Below are 24252 nucleotides of genomic sequence, written 5' to 3'. Positions count from 1 at the left end.
TCTCAGGGTCTGGTAACTCAGTCCAACTAGGCTTATGTCAACTGGGCTCGCTGGCTGCAATCTGGGAAGTTTGCTGACACACTGATTTCTTGATTGCGTATCCAAGTTGCTTTCTATTTTCCAAACAATTTTCTCCTTAACTAGCATGAACAACACCAGGGGGAAAAATGCCACTAGACTTCTCCCCCTTTGTTCTCATTATAAACAAATTGTTGGCAATAAAAGCCAGTCTGTCAGCAAATCACTCTGTGCACCCCACTCCGAAAGCAGGCTGCACGTTTAGCCAGGAGGCCAGCGCAAGCCTGACAGCCGCTGCGGCTCGCGGAGCAGAGCGCGGCACCGCACACAGCAAGGAGCTTGTGAGCCAGAAGACCCCTCTGCTTGTTTCCATTTGTGCCCTCCGTCAGGCCAATCTCCTCCTGCTCCCAAAGCGTCGAGCCCAACCCAGCATTCAGGACATGGGGGAACACCAGCATTTTCAGCGTAAGCTGCGGTGACACACTGAAAGCAGCTGAAGTCTCCCAACCAGACCAGGAGCAAGCTGAAGCTGCAGCTTCTATGTGAAATTCTGTTTCTCAAACTCTCTGCAAATCAAGTAAAGAGTATTTCTCGAAAGGGAACTTCTATCTAGCTACAAAACAGGAAGGTTAATCTAGTCTGGAAGCTCAGTGCTCCAGTACGGTATTAGAGTCGGAGCTGGGAATAGGAGAGAAGTGCTATTTTATCTAGGGAGCTTTAAGTCCCTGGAGGCAGAGGTACGAGAAATGACTAGACGTTCCATTTTCCTGTGTAAACTATTTATAGCAGAAACCTCAAATTGTAGCACAAGGCATTAAATCCATCACAAGGAAGAGGATGAGACAACAATCTTCTACACTGCCAAAATCTGATTAAGAAAAAGGAACTTTGTGCAGTTTTCCCTCAAGTTCAGATCCAAAATATGAGAAGCTGACTGTATTTTTATCACAGCTTCCACTAACCATGGGACAGACAGAATTTATATAGAAATAACATCTAGTCATTAACAACTAAAGCTGATTTCCTGTTACCTTATTTTAAACATTCCATTTCTGATAGGTTAGGTGATGACTAGAAGTAGGTTGGACAATACTATTCTAAACCTAATCTTCCCTAGTGTTCAAAGGTACCCTGATCTGCAAGTTTGTCCGACAGTTTTAAGATGGCTTGCCACTGCTGAAATTCAGGATATTTTGATCCCAGACTTGCTCAAATCCCTGTTTATAGTTTAACCTTCCTCTATAGACTTAAAATACTCCCTAATGCAGTCTCTCCTTTTTTTTTTTGTTCTTGCTGTAAGATGAACATGATTAAGAATATCACCATCAGATTTACACTCAACACTGCCAACCTCAACAGGGAGCAAAGAATGTTTAAATCCTGCTATGCTTCTGGCTAGGATATTTTTCCTTTATGCTATCCTCAGGTGTCAAGACCACACTACTGGAAGAAGCTATTGACTTCTTCCTGTCAAACCGCCTGATGAATCAGCCAGATGTAGTGAAGTGTTTAAAAATACAATAATCTCGCTCTGCATCACTCCCACCACTTAGTATACACTACCCCTTGCTGGTGTGGGGCCCAGCTTTCAATTCCCTCATATCATTTTTTGCCTGAATTACCAGCAAATTATTCATTTTTGTTTCTGGAGCTCCACTGAGATTGCAGTGCTATCATCAGGATGAATTTCAGCAAGGCTCAGAAGCCCAGCAAAACAGATGCAAGAGTAGGCTACAGTGACGTTTGCACCTTGGCCTGTTGCTCAGATCACATGCAGCAATGCTAAGGCTGGTTCCGTCATTCATCTCATTTATACCAATTATTACAGCAGGACCACGGTGCTCTCGGGGATACTCACTGATTGAGGAATGCAAAGAGGTATCTCATTACAATCAGAGTGGTCTTAGGCAAGTTCAGAAGGACTTTCCGGATGTGGAGCGCTCTCTCTTGTAAATTATCCATTGCTGAAAGGCAGAAAGAGCACCAGAGTTATTAGATCACTATAACCACAATTTGCCACCAAGTCCAAATACAACCATGCACTGTGATGGTTCCTGTGCAAACTATTAAAAAGGGAAAGCAGCATAAGGAAGGAAGGGTCTGCCCCTTTCCTGGACTCCCCAGCCGTCCCCGACGTGGGAACGCACAGGCTGCGGAGCCTTTGACAATGAAGGCTCTTAACACGTGAAACTTAGCTGCAAGCTCCTTCCTAGCGTGGGAGCACTGGATGTCATCTGCTTCAATAGTCCTGACACAATAGCTTATTCAAGTTAGCCTAGAAAGGTGGGTGTTTAAAGAAAAAATTGTATAAGACTCAAAGGCAGATTAACATAGTTAAAGGGTGAGGCAAAAAGCTCCGTGTGCAGCAGCCTACTGAGAAATAAGTGGGCAGCATAAATCATCTCAGAAGAGAGAAGTTATTTGGAAGCAGATTTTTCTTTTCATATAATGCGAATTCAAGTCTGCAAATGCATTTATCAGGAGAAGAAAACCACAAATCATATTAGAAGCAGTTATCTTCTGCTTCCCTTCAAAGGCTGCCACTGCAAGGGACAACGGAATCGTTCTTTGATTCAGAGTGACACGGCAACAGTCAGGCCATTTAAGCAGGGGTTGTCCAAGTACAAACACAAAGACCAAACCCCTGCCCACCAAAACCACTTTTAGAAACAAAAGATGTTAACAAGTGGACCGTGATCACTCTCATGTTTGATATCCTATAACAAGAGTCAATAAAGGCCTCTCATGCCGATGAAGTTAAAAGGCATATAATTACTACCTTGCTGGCTAAACAGAGCATGTAAAAGGATGTCAGTAGATGTTCAGGCAGCATATCTATTAACATTAGGGAAAGCACATGGGGCAAGAAAACCCTGCTGGAGATGCATGTTTTTGAGAAGGCATTTCTGGAACCTTCTGAACAGAGGTCTTAAAAAGATTATTTTTCAGAAAGGAAGGTCTTTTGTTTCATTCCTTAAGCAAAGAATCCTGTCATGAAGCACTGTCTCAGAAAAATACATGACATAGCTCTTGAAAAATCTATTCATTTCTATCTTCTTGCTCATTTACAAAAGATTGCTACCAAAATAATGAATGCTGCAACCAGGTAACGTCCTGACGCTGGCTGAAACACATGGCCTAACAGAGACTAGGATAGCAGTGCCACACAAAGCCAAAGTAACCATAAACAGATTATTTTGGATAAAGAAAAGGGCAGGGGGAGACAGGTGGAAGACAATGTTGAAAAAATTCATCTAATTCCTTTTCAGATCTTTGTATACTTACTGACACAGGCAATCAGATCATGAAAGATATCCTTGGGGAAGAGAGGGTGCTCCAGCCCTCGAAAATAGAGCTTCAAGACGCCTGCTATTGAATCCATGTCGTGGTCATTCTGGTCCCCAGCCAACGGATCTTCCCCTTTGTTACCAGCAAAGAAAAACAGTTAAGAAAAATCGGAACACTGGAGAAAAGAATCAGGCTGGAAGGTTGCAACTCAGCTGTAGAAAAGGATTTATGCAGTACAAAGTTAATCCCACCTACTTCAACTAGACTAAAACCAACGTGAGGTGGAGAGAGAGCTCCCCTGCAGACAGCAGTGGAGAAGGGAAGGTCTCTGACAGCAACCCTTGGAGACCTGAGATGGCTCTTGGACAGACTGGAGCATGACCCTGGAGCACCTGACTCGCGCCCGTGTTAGAGCGACATTGCTGTGCTAGCATTTCAAAGCTCGGTATTCCAGATATTCAGGTAGGGGGTGAATTTGAGAGCCACCATTGAGGTAAACAGTACACAAGCCTGGGAGCACATCTTTATGCAAATTCATGATTGACGTTAGGCTTGGATTCAGCGCATACGCAATGGGGCAATGAGCATCTTTACTAGGCTCAGCAAGATGCAGACAGCTTACGTTGAATTACGGGAGGGGAAAAAAAAAAAGGTTTCTGGGACATACAATTTGTCATTGTAGATGTGTCACAGTTTGTCTATGTTACAAAAGAAAAGATGCCCGCTTAAGGAGTTGTTCCCTAAGGAAAACTCCCTATCAAATATAATTAGATTTAATGATGGGGCAAACCTCAAATTGAAGCTATATATATCCATTATGTGACTGAAATTACCAAAGCTTGCCTATTATCTTAATAACACACAGGATAATAAATGGGCCACTACAAACCAGAGCATTATCCTTGATATTAACTGCCACCAAGGGTTCTGGGTGAAGTAATAAACTGCAGAGACATTATTGTTAACTTTGTCAGTTCTGTATATCATGTGCTTTAGAGAGACAAGTGAGATGAAGCTTAAAAAAAATTTTTTTTCCTGCATGTTAGTGCTGAAACAACTGGCTATTTTCTCAAGATGTCTGGTATTGTCATTTATTTTTAAAAAGGGCCTTTGAAGCTGATATCAAGCCTTTCCCTTGCAGCTTGTCATACACATTCCTGCCTCCTCTGTTCTTGAGGATTTTAATTCTCAGGTTGGAATGGAATGGAAAGATGAAGGCAAGGGAAATTAGATACCATACTTCACATAGTTGTACACTAGACTCCTTGCTTCCCAACAGCAAAATGAGCTTGCTGTGCCTAATTAATTACTGCTTTTCCCTCCAAGAGCAAGCATAAAAACATACTAAATGTGTTCTTTTGGAATGACACGTGTACAGAGAATTCACACGAGCCCTGCCGTTTTCAGCTCTCCTGAACCCAGGCAGACCAGCCCAGCTAGATGCTCACGAGCCTGGAGGCCCCAAGCACGTCTCTGGCTTTGTTTGGAAACAGAGACAGCTCTTCATATAGAAGAATCAAATCTATTACAAGATACGTCAAGCGAACAGTGACTTGAAATTTACCCTCTCGCTTGGTCACAGTTAGAATAAGCGTAGCCAGGCTGCGCCTCAAGAACACGAGATACACAAAAGCTCATCCTCTAGCAGACAAAGACCGGGGGAAAAAGGGACAATGTAGTTACGCCCAATAACGAAATTCTCTGAATCCTTTGGTGTTGCAAGTAATCGTTAAACTATGAGACAGGAGAGATGACTGAATTCAGAATGTTTATTAAACAGACACACGACAAGGCATAAAGCATAATGCCTTGAATATTCAACATTAACGAATGCTACAGAAGCATTCTGGCGAGAGTCACTTATGAAGCTGGAAAAAATTAAAACAGACTATAGTAAGCTGCATTCAACACTTAAGCTATTTTGGAACAGTCATTTCAACAAATTAATCCATTTGACAATAATTTCTGAGATACTGGAATAGATCCTCCTTACCTCTCTCAAATGCGTTTTTTATATCGTTCACTTCAACTTGTGACCCAGACACTCTGAATATTCCTTCATGCTGCAACCCTGCAAGACAATAAGGGACATTGATAACAACAGACATAAGCTAAGCTGGCACCTTCATCAAGTACAGCATGATGAAGGAAACATAAGCAACACAGGCAAAGTATCTTCTTTTAAAAGCCTTCTTCCCTTAAATGTCCAGGCAGAGACAGAATGTGGAAAAACAGAACTCTGGCACCACTGAGAAAAAGTATTAACCCTTCCTAGGATGCTGACAGAATAATTTGGTTATAACATCCATGCATTTTATCTTTCACCCTGAAGGTTCCCAAAGGATTTTCCAACCCAGAGAAGGTCATGAACTAACAGTATACCAGCCAGAAGTAATATATGGCTAACTACACAGTAAAACAGTTTATTTTTCAAGAGCAATACTGAAGAGGCCCAGAGCAAATCAGCCAATTGAAACTGAAGCATTTAATTACCCTAAAATGCCTTGATATCTAGGATTCTAGGATAGCCTTTAAGACATTCCTGGGAAATAGTGCACATAAACAAAAATCATTGAAATCATTTATCAAGTAGGTGAGATATTCTAATAAACTGCCATCATAATTTTGTTGGTACATGAAAGACGGGCAGCAAAATTTACAGACCAAGGTTCAAAGTACTCTTCACATAGGGAAATCAACGGTACTCATTTAAGCTTTGATTAGAAAGGAATACAAAAATTACAATAAACCTATAAAATGCTTTACAGCATTCACAACTATGAAGTTAACCTCACAAACATGTACAAATCATCTCATTGCTGCAACAAGCAAGCAACTAAATCACTACTTGACCTCCTAAGTTCAAACGCTTTGAACATTCCCCCTCTCCAGGAAAAGCATGGTTATTATTGATGAAAAAAACACATTCCAGGCCTCAAAGCAAGGTGACTGGAGGTGAGGAACGAGTGGTGTTTAAGGATGGGAACCTTACTTCACGAGAAACAAAAGGGATATTGTTGGAAGCACAGCTTAGCGCTCCCCGTTTGCCGGTCAGGTGTCTGCGCTAAGCGTTTGGACGCTACCAGCAACACGGCCGGAGAGCTGGAGCCCAGCTCGCTGCACCGCGCTCTAGGAGGCTGCTGCTGCAGAGGAACCCTGCCCAGGCTGCTCCGAACATTTATTTGCAGGAGGCTTCTACACCGCTGTTCAGGTGACAGAAATAATACAGGATTTTCTTTTCTTTTTTTTTGGTGTGTGTGTGGGGGGGATGTCTATAAACTCACCGTGTCTGCTAATGAATCGTATGCAGCTCTCCACTACCAGGGGAATGGCTTGGGTGGAGTCCTGAGAAGAGAAAGAATTAAACAAAAAAGCAGTCAAAAGGCACAGCTGATGGCAAAACGATATCAGGTCAGACGCCAGTGATTAGTATTTCTCTGTGACTAAAATTTCCATGTTTCTGTTTACATATAGCATCTTCTCCAGCAGCTTTGGACCACAACGACTAAATTATATCCAAATGCTCGCTTGTTAGGATGCTACTGTATCACACTTCAGCTGGCCCTTGTTCTTGAGAATGGCATAAGGGTGACAGACCTCTGCTCAAAAACATGAAATCCAGTTCATTTCCCTAGCTTGTTTAGGTCTGATGATTTTTTGTTTTAATGAAATGCCAGAGAATTTGATCATAAAGTCAGTACTAATAATTTCTCTCCTAATTAGCCATGGTCGACATAGAACTAGTTTTGTACATGCTATAATGTACAACGCTAACCAATTAAGAATCCTTCAGAAGCCAGGGAGCTCTGCAGCTCAACTGGCCCCTGAGGACGCGCTTTATTAATAATCATCCAAACAGCACATAAACCCCCCGACTCATTCTAGAGCTTGACAAGAGGAATTCATAGAAAAGCACATGTTCTGGGTCCCCAGCAGAGATTAACACTCTCAGAGCCGTTATGTTTTAAATGGTTAGGTCACACTCAAAAAAACCCCATTACCACCACATGCAAGTGATTTCATGTAGGCTACTGAGAGCTGCAGAGAGATTCAGGTTTTGCAAACAGATTAGTTTGTAATTTAGGTTTCCAAATCACAGAGACTAGTATGTCAGTTCTACTCAAGTCAAAATATGCTTGAGAGACACCTCAAGAGCTGCTTGGGAAACTGGCAATCAAACACGCACATGCTTCATTTTCTGCATAAGGGAATGTTTCTGGAGCATAAACAAAGCAACAATAATTGAGCTCAGAAAATAATCTCTACATATGACAGGAAATGCAAGTTTTCTACATATACAGCTAGATAACCAGTTATCAGTTTCACAGATGAGAAAGCCTCACAAATCATGTTTCGACAAGGTCCTCCTCCCTCCCTGCGTAGCTGCTCTGTTTCAATTGAGGTGCCGCATGCAGCCTCAGGACCACAAGAAGAGAAGGAATTCTCGAGAGGCAACATGAAAACTGGGCTTCCCAAAGCATCGCATTATATTTTATGTGCAACGTATATTTATTGCTCAAAATACAGCCAGGCTCAAGTATTTTTGCCTGCCAACTCAAATGCCAGCAAAGCTGTAAAGCACATGGTTAGCCTTCCCTGCAGTCACATGAAAGTTTATCTTGCTATAACAGCGACTCCAGAACAGAAAACATAACTTATTCTCTTACTATTGCTAATTTCTAATACACACAGATCTTAAAAACTACAAAGCAGAAACCAAAGAAACTATATGAAATGAAATTCTAAGCTAAACTTTTTCTTTACAGTATGCAAAAGAAATTTAATTTTGCTTCTTCTCTATCTGAAGGGGACATGTTTTAGCTCATTAGGTACTAGAAAGTAACAGATTATCCACTATAGCCAGGAAAAAAAAAGGGAAGGAAGAAAAAAAAAAGAAATAGCACTGCTGGTGTTAGTTTTTATTACAGGAAGGTACAGCAAGCGGTTACAAGTTTAATAGCATTCCAAAGGCACACAAGCAAAAACAAAGGGAAAGGAGACAGTGACGTACAACAGCATGAAGCCCATAAACCACGACTGTCAGTTTGAGAACTTTCAATGTTATTACATATGCAGACTGCAGCCAGGAGGAGCATCTGGGGGACAAATTAGTCACATATATTCATCCAGAGAGTAGCACATAAACATCATGGGCAAAAGGAGAAACAAAATTAATTGGAGTCCAAAACAACCTTTAGCAAGAGCCCCATTAAATCTGCCCTCATTGTACATGGCTCAGTAGCAAGGCCACTGCGCAATTCCCGAAAGCGATGCTGTATGTCAAGGGCAGCAAAGCGACCACGTGGCTTGCAAGGCCGGCGGCAGTTTGCCGTCGTGTGTTCTGCTTCTACCAGGCTTTTGAGTCTTGAGACAAATCACTCAAATTCTGTATCTCACCTTTTCTATCTGCAGAAAGGGATGGTGCTGATCTAGCCCACAAGATGGAAGATTCGTTACTGTTTGCACAGTCCTTCGAGACCCACAAAACAAAGTTGCATGGACAGGCAAGTCCTATGGTACTTGGAAAGCAGCAAGTGCCTTCAAGAGAGGAGTGCAAGACCGGCCACTGAGCACAGCTGTCCAGAGGCAAGGGACACCTCTGCTCCGAGTTCTCCCACCACTGATGGCAAAAAAATCTAAGGGCCTCGCCTAGAGTGAAAAATGAGCTGAACACTATAAAAAAAGTTTATTTTTCAGAAACGCTGTTAATTAAGAGGCCAGCATGATTCCTGAATGACCAGGAGACTCTGAACACCTCAGTTAACATCTGCCTTGAAGAGCCCATAGTCTAAGCCAACAGACAGCTCAAGGTTTTTGGCATTTTTGGTGCCAGGTCTCAAAACACTGAGAGGATAAAATTATTGTAAAATTTTAAAATTTTTGTCTAAGAAAATGAATCAAGGCTGTAGACCCATGTTTTACTGATTTCAGTTACTGAATTACTAGACACTAGTTCAGTTTAAATAAGGAAAATGTCCACATAAGAGAGAAAGGGGGATAAAAAACACTTTCCTGCTTTCCATCTCTCCTCATCTACAAACACACACACATCCATCCCCATTTTATTACTCAAGGAAATGTTTATTACCTGCTTCCTTATAGTGGAGCTGCGTCTGCCACTGATTAGATGATCCAAACCACCCATTGGTGTAGGAGGAAAAAACAGAGAATAGAAAAGTCAAGATAATCCTCTATCACCACAGAACTTGTATTCCAAACCATGCTTATTTTGGAGGAGGGAAGAAGTCAGATATACAAGCCAATCATAATGACTTAGTCTCATTCAATTTACGGAACTTCAGAAAAATTGAAGTGACTTTAAATCACTAAAATCCTGAAAAAGGCACAAGGGAGCCTACTGCTTTGACAAAAGATTACCCTTGACATTTTAATTCCAACCGTATGGAAATCTATTATATAAGGCTCCTGGTTCGAGATGAAGTTTGTTATAAATTGCAGATAGCACTTCTCCAAAGGAGTCATTCTGCAGAGGGGGAGAAGCAGGTGGGAGCGTGCTGCTTTCCCACTGTGCTGTTAACAACTGTCATTGTGGATTCTTTATTATAGTTTCTGATAGACAAAAAAAGGCAACAAACCAGAACGCCACCACGCACCAGCCAGGCTGAGCCATTTCAATTTAAACCATGATTACCAGTGGTCTCATTTAGAATGGTGGTAGACACTAATTGTAGAAAAAAGGAAAAAGCCTTCCCTTGCCAGGATTTTCTCCTCAAATTTATTACTGAGGTTTAAAATTCCTATAGTTCCTGCTAAACATGAAGCAGGAAAGATAATGGTAGAAAGGCCTAATGTATCATTCAAGCCAATTCCCTGCTAGGGCAGATGGCTGCTGAATTATAAATAAGGTGATTAGAACTGTGATTTTGAAAAAGACAGTGCAATGTGTTAATTCAGCAGAAATTCCTTTTATAAAAAGCAAAAAAACTGAATAAAAAAAAGTAAGAAATCAGATTCCATGGGCTGTCACAGGTAATAAGGTTACTTTAAACTATTAGCAGTAATGATTCTTTGATATTTAAAGTTGTTTCATGATGAATAATATTTTATTATTACAGATGTCAGACTCTAATTAGGGCCTGTCAGCTTTGCTTTGCTGTATGGAACGTGAAAAGAAGTAATGATTCCCGATCAGTAGTAATCACCTTCCTTTTGTTAAAAAGGCAGGATGCAAGTCCCCATTCCAGCTCCTTGTGCCCTTCGAATCCGTCAATTTGGAGATGGAGATTTTTTATGTTTTATAAAAACTCCATCAAAAGAAGCTTATTTATGGCACTATGATTGGTCCCAATTATACATGGAAATTTTATTCTCCATGACCTCTATACTGTTGCAATCCAGCTCAACATCAGAGCAGAGAGGGCCAAAGGGAAAGAAAAGCCCCCTGGCCACCAGTTACGTTACTCAGCCCCTAAGCAAAAACATTGTGGATAAACCCTGCAGAGTCACTGGGCCCATCTCTGTTACGAAAGAGATGCGTTTATTAAAATCTTAGTTTGAAGCATATTTCTCTGGATGACAGTGCCCACTTCCACAGCCCCTCACACTTGCCCGTCCCCTTCTCCCCATATTCCTTGTTCCAGCCTCTGCTTGAGGAACCGATCTAGTTTAAAAGCAGTGGGGACAAGAAAAACTACAAGATACCCAAGTACCTTTTTTTCTTCTTAGTTATTTTTAACCCAAATCAGTGTCCCAATGTGTTTCACCATGCAGCCCTACCAACAGCGGTACGGCCACAGCGGAGGGGCAGCACAGGGTGCCAACAAGAAATGAGAGGTTGGAGCAGGCACCACATCAAACGAAATACCATTCCTCAGCTGACCAGAGATTAAACTGATTTATGAATATCACCTTGCGCTGATGCAGATAATAGCAATGATATTTAATGCCATAATAACTAGCAGAAATTTGCTTATATGTTAGCTGAGTGAATATCCTTTTCTAATGGATGCATATCTTGGGCTGGTATCTGATCCCATTTGGCAGTGACCAATTTGTAGCAGCTTTTCCTCAAAAGAAAAAGATTCTCTGAGCCACACCTACCAGGCAAGGGAGCAGTCAGTCCTTTGACCTGTTGGAAGGACAAAGAAATACAGCATTAGGGTAAAGGAATGATGCACAAATCCAGTTTTGGAAAGGGGGGGGGGGACAATCCGAGAGGGAGAGGAGCAGCTGGAGAGCTGCATCGTGCCGGCTTCCCGCTAGGACTGCGGCTGCTCGGAGCATCCCTGCTGGCACGGCTCCGCGGTGGCTGACCAGGAAATGCAGAAAACAGCCTGGGCTGCCTGAGGACTCTTTCTTTGCAAAGTATTGTTTTTGAAAATTGGTTCCCTGTGCATTCTAATTGTTGACTTCCACTGCCAAAAAGCTAGGCTTGTCAACCTCTCCCTCCCTCCTCCTTCCCGGGGGAATTAGTAGGGAGACAGATTATACTTTTTAAAGCCACTTAGCAAGACTGAAAACATTCACGGATTTGTTAGCCCACAGCCTGAACGTGCTAGCATTAAGCTATTTTGGGAGACAGAGGTTTAATGATATTTTCCACAAACATTTGTAGGAGCATTCCATCACCGTGCACTGAGTTTGCAAGGAAGCAGCCAAGCTAGCGACTACTGCTAATACAGGCATCATTTTAAAACAGCACAACGAGGAGTAAGACAGACAGAAAACTAGCATGTGCCTTTGGGAATTTTACAGGCCAGATCTTTTGCTAGCACAGATCATTATCAGTGAAGCCATACTGATTTACACCAGCTGAAAATCCACCCTCCCTGCAATGTCTTCCTGCTCCTGGGGAGATGGAAGACTGAAGTAGGGAAATGTCTAATTGCTGATGGCTGAGAATTAGTTGAACACATCTTGATAGCCACTTTCCTCTCCCCACGTAAAGCCAAAACAGTGCATGATTTGCATGAAAATGTTATTCTGAAGCAGAATTTCCAACCATCTGTCTCACTTCCATCATGGAATATTCATATATATAAATTACACGACTGTGGCAAGATCAAGGGGCTCCTACATTACAGTGACAAATGTGTACAGTAGGCAGGGACATAATTATTTGTAGATATGAAGACTTGCTGTTATTTTTATTACTAGAAATCGCCCTCTTTAGATTAAGGTAATTTGCAAGAGGACTGATAAATGCCACCTAAGGAAAAGGCAAAGAATAAAAATCATAACAAAAACATGAGGTTTCCAGGGACTGAGCATATGCAGCTGTATGTATTTTTTTCAGTAAAGCTTCTAAAAATGTTTCTGTGACTTGTGAAAGGAATTTTATTTGCCCATATCCCAGTTAAGTGACATTTTATGAATGGGCCTAGGCATGGACCCAGTTTGTACCATTAACCTAACTTAGTTTTGGAGACAAGATGTACCTCGCTTTCCCATCTCCTTTTGATCTCACTGATGACAGAAGTGATCTTTTTCAAAAATTTTTGGAGCTTACCCTGGCACACACTGGATCCCTTCACAAGAAGGGCCGAGAAAGCTTTGGTATTGCAAAGCAACCACAAAAAAACAGAGGAAGCCTTTAAATCTACATAGCAATACAGAAATTGCATTAACTTTCCTCCTCTTTTGGCCCACCACAGCTTGAGATCAGTTCAAGGGGCAGGCAGGTTAAGAGGAAATAGGTCTCGGTATGCAGAGGTCAGCTATGATCCAGGAATGTGATTAGTCACAGGGGCAGCATGGGTGTCATTTGGAGATATTTAGAGGCAGAAGAAAAATACCCTAAGGGTACAGCTCTTTGGCTTCACCCTCCCTTTTTATTGGGCAGCTGAAGAGAGAAAGAACTTTAAACAATAAAGCACAAGATGATGACAAGCTTCTTTCCTTACCTTCTAGTGGCTCGAGTCTGATAAACATGCAGCTCTTAATTACTGTAGTAATAAGTATTTTATTTTTATAGTACCTTTTTAAACCGAAAGCAATGCACTTAAAAGACCACATGCTGTTTAAGTTTTCATTCAGAAGATTTGCACACCATAAACTGTGGGGAGTCCAGTTAAGTTACTAAAGAAAAAAAAATGAGCCCTGCTGCAGGATATAAACCCAGGAATGAGTTGAGCCATTTTCTGACCTGACATTTAGACTGTTAAACCGTCTCCTCTACAAATACTAGGCAGGCAGGTTTCTATGGAAACTTGGATGCGTAGTTTAAGAAGTGTTTGGCCAACGGGATTTGCCCATACCACGAAGGGGAAGAAATCTCCCTTTGTTCGGACACCAGTAGCAAATGCCTATTCAGTTCTGGCTGCTGCCCTTTGCCTAATGTCCCACAGATAGGCAACATATTTTACATGCTCTGAAATTTGTTTGCAATTGTCCTTACATAAGCCCATGCTCACATACATTAGCTTGGTCTGGATTGAACCCACAGAGGTCAGAAGCAGCTAATCTACCATGCAAATGAAACTTTCGACCAGCCTAATGAGGCAATACTCCTAAGCTAATCAGTAAACCGTCAATCACAAGGTTTACCCTGATATAGATTAAGCGAGAAGCAGAACGTGCACGCAGGGGGCAGGATGACTGAGTGGGCAAATGCTTCATTTAAACAAATAAGCGATGCACATTAGTGACTCATTAAGCATTTGCCTTTCACCATTATTCAAGCAGCCATGTAGGTCATTCGGCTTCTGCAGCACACAGGTCAGAAAATAAATTCATAAAACATGAATACATCCAGTTAGCGTCGGTAATCCAAGATGGTCCTACTCAGTCAGCTAATTCAATAACTGCAGCAGCCCGGCTAGCAGTGACCGAGGGCCACACTCACTTTCTCCCAAGGTCTTCTGCAGAAGGTCGTGTTTGGCTTGGAGCTTCGTTATCAGGTTCCTGCCTTCCAGGTACTCCTTCATTTTCTGTGGAGGTGGAAAAAGAGCAATATGATGAGTGGGCAAATTACTGCTTTTTGATTGCATCCTTAGGCTGCTGGGTCCTGAACATAATGCTGAAGTACAGGATTACACGGAAATTTACAGCGCAAAGGAGGCACTAAATCCTCCTGGCTTGCACAGGTGTGTAAACCTGCAGCTCAGCCCGTGCCCCACGTATCTGCAGGGCGATTTCTACGGCTCCGCTCCGGAATCAGGTGGATGTTTGGCATCTTCTAGACATCCGAGGGGCTGTCACGCACCCCCTCCGCGGACAGGGCAGAATGGAAACGCGCTTCCCTCGCGCGTCGCCCTCAACTGAATGAGCAATTTGTTTTAACAAACTAAAAGGCTGCTACTGTGGTTATTCTCTCACTTAACCTCTCTCACCCCACTTTACTTGTCAAATACTGTGTCTGCCTCCGCTCTGGAGGATACACAAGGAGGGAGTGAGTGTGTGCGTGTGTGCACACATGCATGCACACAAAACAAAGATATCATTTAAGTTCAGATATGGTCTCACTGAAATATTATATAATCATTTCTGCCATTTGTTTCTGATTTTTCCCAGCTCTGCAATTGCTATTTTTCACAACTCTTTCATCTCCTATTTTGGAGCTCAAAACAGCATTATCTTCGCCGTGCTGCAGCATATAAAACACACTGTCGTGCAGTAGCTGTCCGCATTATAATTAGGACACGTTTACACCCAGGAATACAGGAATAGCGTACAACGCCGCGACAGAGTAGCTACCACAGACCATTCCTCAGAAACATGGGGTACTTAAAAAATTGAGCCAGCAAAATGAGCCCAAGGAAAGGATTCTCTTTTAATAACGAAAGGGTCCAGTTCACGTCCCCAGCTCTATTCCCCGTCTTCCACCTCTGCTTTTGTATTGCCAAATTAAGACTGTAAACCCTTAAGATAAAATGGCATTTTAACTAGAGCAGTGCCCTGCTTCTCTTGTGCAGACTGTAGCAATGGCAGCCTATATGTAAGGTGAAAAGAGCCAAGAAATAGCGTGTACCCACACCACGGCAGTGCCTGCGGCGGGGGAACCCTCCCAGGAGCTAACGAAGCTGCCCTCAAGGCTCTCCAGCAGCCGTGTGTACCGACAAGACAGGCAAAAGCGGCCGACCTGGGCTTTTAAAACACAGACCTTTGGCAGTTAATTATGTCCCTCTGCTTGACAAAACTGCAACAAAAAATTCACAATTACGTCCTTTCAGGGGGTCTCAGCACTTCCTGATTCTTATAGGGCCAATACTTCAATTTTTTTTGTTCTAGAGGAAAGTAGGAAGACCGATCATTTGACAAAAAGTGAAAAATTTAAAAGCTAACCTTTTTTTTTTTAAATAAAGAATTTCCCTGTAGAACCCGTTTGCCCATCCGCAATTATGTATTTTTCCTAAAGCAGTTAAATTTTTGCATCAAACATTTAACAGAAAAAACAGAGTGCAAGTTGCAAAAAAACCCAGAGAAGCTGAGGTGGGGATACGAGGATAAATCTGATTCTGGAAGATGCCTCAAAACCGAGAACAGGCAGGCAGACAGGACTACAAGGCTAATCTCAAAATAGCTCAAACAGAAGCCTAAAGATCTGCAAATCAACTTGATTTGGAAGAGTTAAGCTTCCCTTTGAAGCAGATATAAAAAACTTAAGCTCGGTCTTTCTTGCATTACGTCTATGCTCGCAGTGTCCGTGCTCTTTCTGAAACTAAAGCCTGCTTCTAAAAGAAACTGGATTGATGATCGCTCCTGCAGAAAACAGATTTTTCCCCCCTTTCTGCTGTACACCCCGCTTCATCACGCAGCAGCATCGTGGCAAAACCCAGCGCAGCTGTTCGCGCTCTGCCGAGGATTGCTTCGTGCCGCGCCAAGGCTTGGCGCCCTCGCCGCACGCAAAGCTGCTCCGCGCGCCCGCGTTCCGCTCCCCAGGCGGCCGCAGCTGAGCGCGGAGACGGCACATCCCCGGCACGGCTCGTCCGCCCCGCGGGCTCCCCGGCGGCGGAGCGCCTTCTCCCAGCACCGCCGGCGCTCCGGCCGGCTGCTCCGGCTTCGGTGCACGGAGACGGGCGCGTGAAGAGCGTCAGCTGCCCGCAGAGGAGCGCCAGGGACTGTTCACGAAAGAAGAGCGAGCAGGTTCCCACCACATACGGCATGTCGCGTGTTCTCCGTATTTCCCTCCGCCTCATACTGCGTACCCCGACGCTTACCACTACACTTATAAAAAAGATGCAGTTTAAAAATAAGGCTGCAGGCTTTTCTCAATGAATTAAAGATCCACTAGCATTTGATTTCTGGCTTAACAAAAATAGCCAAAAAAAATCAGAGTATGGGAGAACTCCTTGGGATTCCACTTCTGGCGAAGGACAGCTGGAGTTGGACTAAGTCCAATCCGACGCAAAGAGGCAGAAACCTGCCCAAGTCACAGTATTTCACCCTGTAAAAGCCTAAGAGGGGATGATCTGCTGTTGGTGAGCGTTTTGCACCCACCTTCTCCTCAAAACCATACCGCTTTGACACCATCTCCTAGTCCAAACCTCGTTTCAGCATTTTTCCAGCAAGGAACAACCGGCAGCTGGAATACCTGAGGATGCAAAATGCAAACCAGACCACATCTGCCTGCTTGGCGGGAACGGAGATTTCTGTCGCCGTCCCGCAGCCTCGACGGTCGCAGACCTGGAAGGCTCAGCAGTGCTGCTCCCGCCCCAGCCCTCCACCCCAGGCCGGCTTCAAACGCGGCCCTCGACTCAAGGCGGCCCCTTCCCAGGCTGCAGCGGGGAAGCGGGATCGTCGCTCCGCCGCGCTCCTGCCAGTGATTAAACGTGGGAACAGCGGCGCACTGACAGCGGCAGCATGACATTGCTGCAAGATTGATTAGCAGGGGAATTTTATATGATACTTATCCATGTCTTAAGGGGTTGGTAATAATAAATTTGCATTAATTTTTAAAGCACTTCACAGAATGAGCATTTTACCACGTTTTAATCTTTCTGGAAGAAAGAAATAACATTACTACAAAGAACTAAAAATTATCCCCTATGTTAGGGGCAGAAAGGATGGAGTCATTCATTCTCCTTCTCACGTCCGAGGTGGGGTCGAGTGCCGACTACGCTGCAATTAGCAGCACCGTTTCAGCCCTGGCAGACAGGCTCACGGCAGCCGCGGTTTTGCTGGCGCAGCAGCCACCGCCGGCGACACGCAGCACCGGCCCGCCGGGCACTGCGGACGCAGCCTCGACTTCCAGCTGGCCCACGTCGCTCCTGCTTCCTCCCTTTGCTCACCTGCGTTAGCGGGGCGAAGCCAATCGTCCTTCCTAGGCTTTTGACTGACGCAGGGAAGCCTAAGCTTCTACTCTGAATACAAAGCTTCCTTCAAAGAACTATCTTGGTGCACGTATGCAGTGATATACCTCTAGCGGCAACATAACTAATACTAGCGTAAGGGTACTATAGCCAGTACTCCGTAAATTAAATTCCCATAATAGTATCACTATATTTACCTAAGAGCCCTGCCTAACTATCAGTACAGCACGTGGAACTTCCGACCTTTGTTACACGGCAATATGGAATATTTTTTCAAATTAGTATTTCTCCTTCGCTTCATATCCCTCAGCACATTTAGCCTGTCACAGGCAAGGGGGGATTTGAATCTCTGTTCTGCGCTGTTCTTCTAAAGGCATAAACCCTCGGTTTCTTTCTCCTGCACTAAGAGCCCTCACCCACGCTGCTACACGGCTTTGTCCCCATTCTCATTAGTACTCACCTGACCGTTCTCTCATATACAGAAATAATTGCTCCTTGTAGATTCAAAGCTTGAAATTCTTATAAAGGATATTTATAGGTCTGCCCAATAGTAGATCAATCACGTATCTGATTAGGCTGGTTAGAGAAGCCCTTCATATATCAGCTTCGTTCTGCTGATAGTTATTTTATCCGGGTTGTGCATGACATGACAAATAGCACTGCTGTTCGCTGGAGACAGCGCTACAGACCTGCTGCGACTTCCCCGGTCTGGCCGTGTGCGAGCAGGATATTAACACCACGAAATGGAAAAACACTACACCCAAGTCAAGTCATGGGCTCGGTCTCCCGCGTGTGCATTTGAACACATAATAGTCCATCTCCAGAGAGAGAACACTTACGGTTCAATTAAAAAATCATTTTTCTAGTTCCATAATCACGGACAGGCTGGTTAATTCCTTTTTAATTGAATCAGTTTCCCTGCCCACTTTTCTCGATAGCCAGCTTCTCCTTCTAAGAAGGCTTTTTAATTTAATGGGTTGCTTTAAGCTTTTTGAGCGCTTGTCCAAGAAAATGATAAACTCGCCAATAAACTTATTATAAGGCAAGCCCTGACAAAAACCATCCTGTCAGCCAGTGTAATTTGCACAGAAACATCACAATTTTAATAAGCAACACCATTCTTGGAACAGGAACCTAAAAGACAGTAAGTACAGCAAAAGATGCCCAAGGGAATGTCAGAAAGTAGGTATTATTTTTGTCTATTTTTTGAAAGATTTTTAAAATAGAAAAGAATAACAGCTCAACATAAAACAAATTTAAGAAAAAACATGTACTCTAGTATCAGAGTCAATACAGAAAACTTAGCATCTTGTAAAAATGCATCAGTTCTATTAAAAGTTTATTTGAACTTTTGAAGTTGCAAGAGGATAACAAAAATGAAAGAACTAAATACTCTTTTAGCTTGTATTATTTTTGAAAATTTTACATTTACAAGCTGTTAAGTTCTCTCTCAGACAATTCCTTTTTTAGGAAAGAAAAAGGAGGAGAAATCAAATTTTACTCAGTTTATGCACAAAGTTTTCATCAACAAAGGTACCAATATATTTGAAAAGAATTCAAAGCACCTATTTTTAAAACCAGTATACTAACTCTGCTTTCCCGAAATCAATTACAGGTGCATTTTTGTAAGATGACAGCAACCTTCTGCACTCCCTTGTAAAAATAATACTAAAAATACTATAAATGCGTCTACTTCTAACAAAAAGTTATAGCAAAAAGCATATAGGTATATAGTTTGCAAAAGCTTTGAATCACTCTGAACACCCTGAAAACTGAATTCCTCACCGTGAAATAGAACTGCTCCGTCTCCTGTTGGTTGGCCCGTCTCTTGGCAATGCTCGGTTTGCTCATGAAGGTTTCGGAGACGGTGGATTTAACAGACTCCATAGAGTTGCTGTACTGAAAGCAGTCAGAGACATCAAAGTCCTCTATTGTGACTATATCCTGGATAGTCTGGAGAGTAGCTTCCATAGTCTTCTTAACCTGTCCGGCAAGAATAAGAGCGTTAAAAAAAAGTGAAGATAATATGCTGCAGGTGAAAAAAGAGGCAATAAGTACCCCAGAGCATTTTACTAAATGAACAAAGATTATCGGTTTCATGTCCTGTGGGCCGTAACTAGGATTCAAGTTCGGCTAATTAACAGAACACAGTCCATATTAGCAAAGGGTAGGCAGGACACTGAGCCGGCCAGCAGTACGAACACCGTTGCAATCCCCAGGCTGGGGTGAGGAAGAGAAATAGGGAAATTTAACCTTAAAGCAAAGAGTGCTGGAGGAAAAATGATGTACTCACCTTCTGTAAGTATATTGACTGGTCATCAAACAATTGTTTGATTAAAACCAGGACTTTGCTGCACTCTAAGTTTTTACTGAAGGCCAGGATCAAAATTCTAGACATATAAAGGGATTGCCAATTTTTCCCCAGAAGATATTAAAAATTCCTGAATATAGAAGTGCAGATTAGATATTTTGATCTGTTCCCAGACAAATGCCATTCACCTAGTGCTCTCATCCTAGACGACCGATGAAACAAAAGCTTGCTCTTACCTTACATTATGCAAATTCAGTGTCTTCACTTCAAAACATTACTTTAAGCTATCCAAATTCCGCTTCTTGAAACATGATCAGCCCTATCAATTTAGGGTTGGGAAAAAGGATGTTATGCTGTTTTTTTAAAAGGGTCCTCTCTGCACACCCAGCTTTCACATGAAATTGCAGTCAGACTAATATGTTTCTGGCCTCAGTTGCCTTCTTCCTGCATTTTACCGCAAGTCTTCCCAAAATAGGATCACAGCAACTGCATTCTTCTCAGTCCCCGCTCCCCTTTGTAAGTGGCAAAAGGCTGTTGGCTTTGAGTGGCTCACCTCTTCGTTTTCAATCTTCAGTGTAGATAACCTGGACTGAAGCTGCTGGCACCTCTGCACTAATTCACTCTGGACTGGTTGCTGGGCACATAGCTGAGACTCCTGGAAGAAAAACAGCAGCATTTTTAGAATGCTGGGGAAAAACACAGACTCAAAACCAGTGCAATTACTTCATTATATTATTGCAAACATCCTCCAAAGTGCTTCATTTTAAAGCTTTAGATGGCCTGGATTTTATTCAGTGAAAAGGCCTGCATTCTAGAAAGGTGCAGTCCACCTCCTGACGGTACGAAAAGCAAGTGGGGAAAAAAAAAAAAAAAAGAGCGAGAACATGAACATCTCAAAGGAACTAGAAAAAAATAGCTTGTAAGTGATGTAAGCCTGTCATTTCTCTTTGGAAGTCTGAAGGTGCTTTATTACAGAGGTTACGCTAAATCAAGCCCTAAAACCTCAAGGAGATGAGAGTGTGCTTCCATCACATCAGAGAAGAATTTGGTTGCATCAGCCAGGCCTCTGGGGCAGGGGGTATGACAGGCTTAGCTCGCTCAGCTGAACTACCTGCACGCTACAGCAGCACGCAGGATTCACTACTTGATGAGTTCAGTGGAGCTTAAATAGAAAAAGACCAGGTTAGACACCTGTCCAACATGCTGGAACAGTGGGCTTCCCTGTACTGTTAAAAATTAGTCATATTTCAGAGCATGAAGCAGCTTTTTTACTTTTATTTTTTTAAAGGAAAAATATTGACCATATTGCATAAGACTAGTTTTTAAAGCAGAGATTGCAACTGAAGTTTTATTACACACATGCACATGTACAGATGTGTATTAAATCACATATATGCAAGATGATTTTAGCAAGACTATAAGCTTGCATTTATAAATAATAATTAAGCCTCAAGATAGACAGTCAGTTGCATCCAGATATCCATGGCATGAGTCACTGCTTAATCCTCAGATCAGCTCCCCTTTCTAAGGCTCCCCTCAACCTTTCAAAAACAGAGCCAAACTGGTGGCCTTTCAGTGGGTCCAGCTATCAAAGGCGAGGGAAATGAAGAGGCAAAGCTGCAGCTAAAGATTTGGGAAGCTGCCATTTTCCTTCAAATCTATATGCTACCTAAAAGGAGAGGGACAATGCTCCTTTGAAGACTTGATACCATTCTTTACCTGCTATATTAATTTCACCTTGCAAGCTAATGCACAATTTAAAAGAGCTCCAATCAGCCAGAAAGTATATTTTGCTAAAAATGTAATTCTATAAACATAACTAAATGGAAGAATGATTCCTACAGAGTGTTTACAGAGCTAGAGCTGAAGGAAGAATATGAACTGACCATATCACCCATATGGGGCTGAAACTCGAACTTCATGGGTGGACAGAAGACATTGTTGTACATCTCCATGAGGCGCTGCTTATCACTGTTGGCATCCAGGTTCTCAACAGCATTTTCGATGGCATCCAAACCCTCATGCTTCGACTGTTCCAGGTTTAGCTCAGCAGACAAGAACGTCCTGAGGGCTCTGTTGAGGCTAGCATGGTATCCCAGGTCACAACACTGCTGGAGAAAGACACACAATTCTATATGAATAAGCGAAGAAACTCTGAAACTGAAATTAAAATTTCTGAGGCTGTAAGACAAATAAATGGACAGCAAGTCAGGGATACTTCAGCATCCTCTAGGTACCACAGTGGTCTTATCTCTGATTGACCACAGAGGTATCCTGACTAGCAGTTTCCACAGTAAATAGAACCCAGCCTATATTCCCATACAGATTTCAACAGCGGTGTTAAAATTAGCTTCTGAGACAAGCACAGACAACTTAAACTGTTACAACAGATTGGGAAGTTGTCATGGAGTACTACAGACTTCATTTCATGCTGTTAAAAACCAACCAACCAATCCAACAAATTTTACCCTAGAAGTGAGTAGGTTCAATGGCAGGAAAGTGCATATCTTTAAATTTTAACCTTACTTTCAGAGGCACTGAGCCCCACTATAAGCACTCTGAAATCCTTAAATAAAATTTTTCCAAATTTTTCCAATTAAAAGGAAGACAATTCACTGAAGTATTATCTTGAGAAACAAACCACAGGATTTGGATCACCTGCAAATGTTAATCGGCATCTAAATTATTCCACTCAAGATACAGAAAACTGCTTAATTCGGTACACTTCGGGAAGCAAGAATATGACCTGTACAATCATCAGCATAAAGAAGAGAGTTATCCAAAAAGCAAGGAGTGATTGGTTGAGATGACTTCATTGCTAGGGTGAAACAGAAGAGCAAAAAACTTTCAAGCAGAAGGTGGTCAAGGTCAAGAATTTCCTGGCTGTTACTGCCATTAAGATGATGTCACTGGAAGACAGTCAAGCAGCTTCACCTCCACCGCGGCTGCCCAGCCAAGTCCTAATGTTTCATAAGGGAGAAAAGCGCTTTGCATTAGCTGATCAGAAACAGCCTGAATTTTTCAGACATCTAATAAACTGAGCTAGAAAGGAGCCCACCTTCTTGGAATTACAAGCAAGATTACACATGCTAGGAGAATATCCAAAAAGAAAGAAAGAGACCATCTGCTTGATTGCTATGCTGCTCTGTAAGCAAAAAATCACATGAAATCTCCTCCTCACCCATCATTTGGGTCTCATCACTGTCATTGTGAGTAAACGGGGAAAAAAAAAGATTGAGATAGAGAGGGACTGACTGACTAGTGGACCATTCCCTGCTTTTACAGAATTTCTGCCACCGAGCGCGGCTAGATGCCGGGCTCCTGTGCCAACAAGCTGCAGCAGGTGGGGAGTCTTGTAAAGGAGCAGCAGTTGCTGGTTAGACTGCAGGCAGGGAATGAAAGGACATTACATTCAATCAGAAAGAACATAAACCACCCCAAAAAACAAAAGATGCTTGATTGAGAATTTGCACGTGTCCAGACAGCCTTGGATAAGCAGCCGTTCACAGCTACTGTTGGTTTGCATGCACATTGTAATTCCAGCCCCTGCAACAGTTTGGGGAAAGCCAGGCTGAGTTGGGCCAACAGTCCAGCCATGACTGGAATCCGCTAAGATTTAACGGAAGCGGCCGCTCGTTTTCCCCTCTAACTATGGGCCGAAGCATCGTGCAGCCCAAGCAAACAGAGCGACACACTTGCCTTCCCCGCCATCGCCCTACGGCAACACACGTCCGCAGCGGAAAGGAGACCGATGTGCTGCCCAGGAGGACTTCACTGATGGGGCTGGAGAGTCCAGTGAGACTTAATATTTTATATCCCACCTCATTAAGCAGCAGGACTATGTTAAAGCTGAAAAAAACTTTGCCATCTTATTTTATTGAAGCCAGTGACAGAAAACATTTTTCAGCCCACTCCCCTACTTTAATATTTTTAAAAGTCCAGCATACCATATTTATAGAAGTATCAGTCTTGCCATCCCTTTTCTGGGTTATATAAATGTTTGATGGAATCGTTCTCTACAGAAATCACTTTTTTATAAGAATTTAATGTTAACTCATTCAAATTCACTTCCCAACATGACAGCTGATTAACCCTTTGCCAGCTAGTGGTTTTTAAATAGGCCCCAGAATAGAAGATTCAAGGAAAGAAAAGAGCCCTCTGTTTTCAAATGCAATTTACATTTGGAAAGGAAAGTATGAGATCCTGGAGTAAACAGCAGTAGTATACTTACTCCTAGAATAGTAAAGTAAACTTTAGGACTGTGGCACACACTTTTCAAAAATTCTGTCCCAGTGACCCTTCCATAAATATGAGGTCGGTCTTAATACAAACCTCTCCATTACTGTAATATTTCATTAGCCTCAAAGAGCTGCCTCAGTCCCAAAAGTCAGGAAACTCAAGACTGTTGGGCTACGTCAGGAACAA

General features: G+C 42.7%; 1 protein-coding gene across 5 annotated transcripts in view; it reads right to left on the bottom strand.

Annotated features, from left to right (window-relative positions):
• Nucleotides 1–24252, bottom strand: part of SRGAP2 (SLIT-ROBO Rho GTPase activating protein 2) — a 120256-nt gene that overhangs the window by 20381 nt on the left and 75623 nt on the right. For 4 of the 5 annotated variants that reach the window (XM_067310791.1, XM_067310788.1, XM_067310790.1 and 1 more), the window contains 10 exons: nt 21714–21938; nt 20381–20482; nt 19302–19499; nt 14111–14195; nt 11368–11395; nt 9395–9425; nt 6591–6651; nt 5300–5377; nt 3304–3438; nt 1877–1982 (listed from right to left, as the gene is read on the bottom strand). In XM_067310791.1, the coding sequence (XP_067166892.1) occupies nt 1877–1982; nt 3304–3438; nt 5300–5377; nt 6591–6651; nt 9395–9425; nt 11368–11395; nt 14111–14195; nt 19302–19499; nt 20381–20482; nt 21714–21938 (1049 nt within the window). The remainder of the gene's footprint in view (nt 1–1876; nt 1983–3303; nt 3439–5299; nt 5378–6590; nt 6652–9394; nt 9426–11367; nt 11396–14110; nt 14196–19301; nt 19500–20380; nt 20483–21713; nt 21939–24252) is intronic. The other variant, XM_067310789.1, reaches the window with a different exon arrangement.

Source organism: Apteryx mantelli, chromosome 25, assembly GCF_036417845.1.
Source record: "Apteryx mantelli isolate bAptMan1 chromosome 25, bAptMan1.hap1, whole genome shotgun sequence".
Taxonomy (NCBI): domain Eukaryota; kingdom Metazoa; phylum Chordata; class Aves; order Apterygiformes; family Apterygidae; genus Apteryx; species Apteryx mantelli.
Note: the sequence above shows the minus strand (reverse complement) of the source record. Positions and strands in the feature narration are given on the sequence as shown.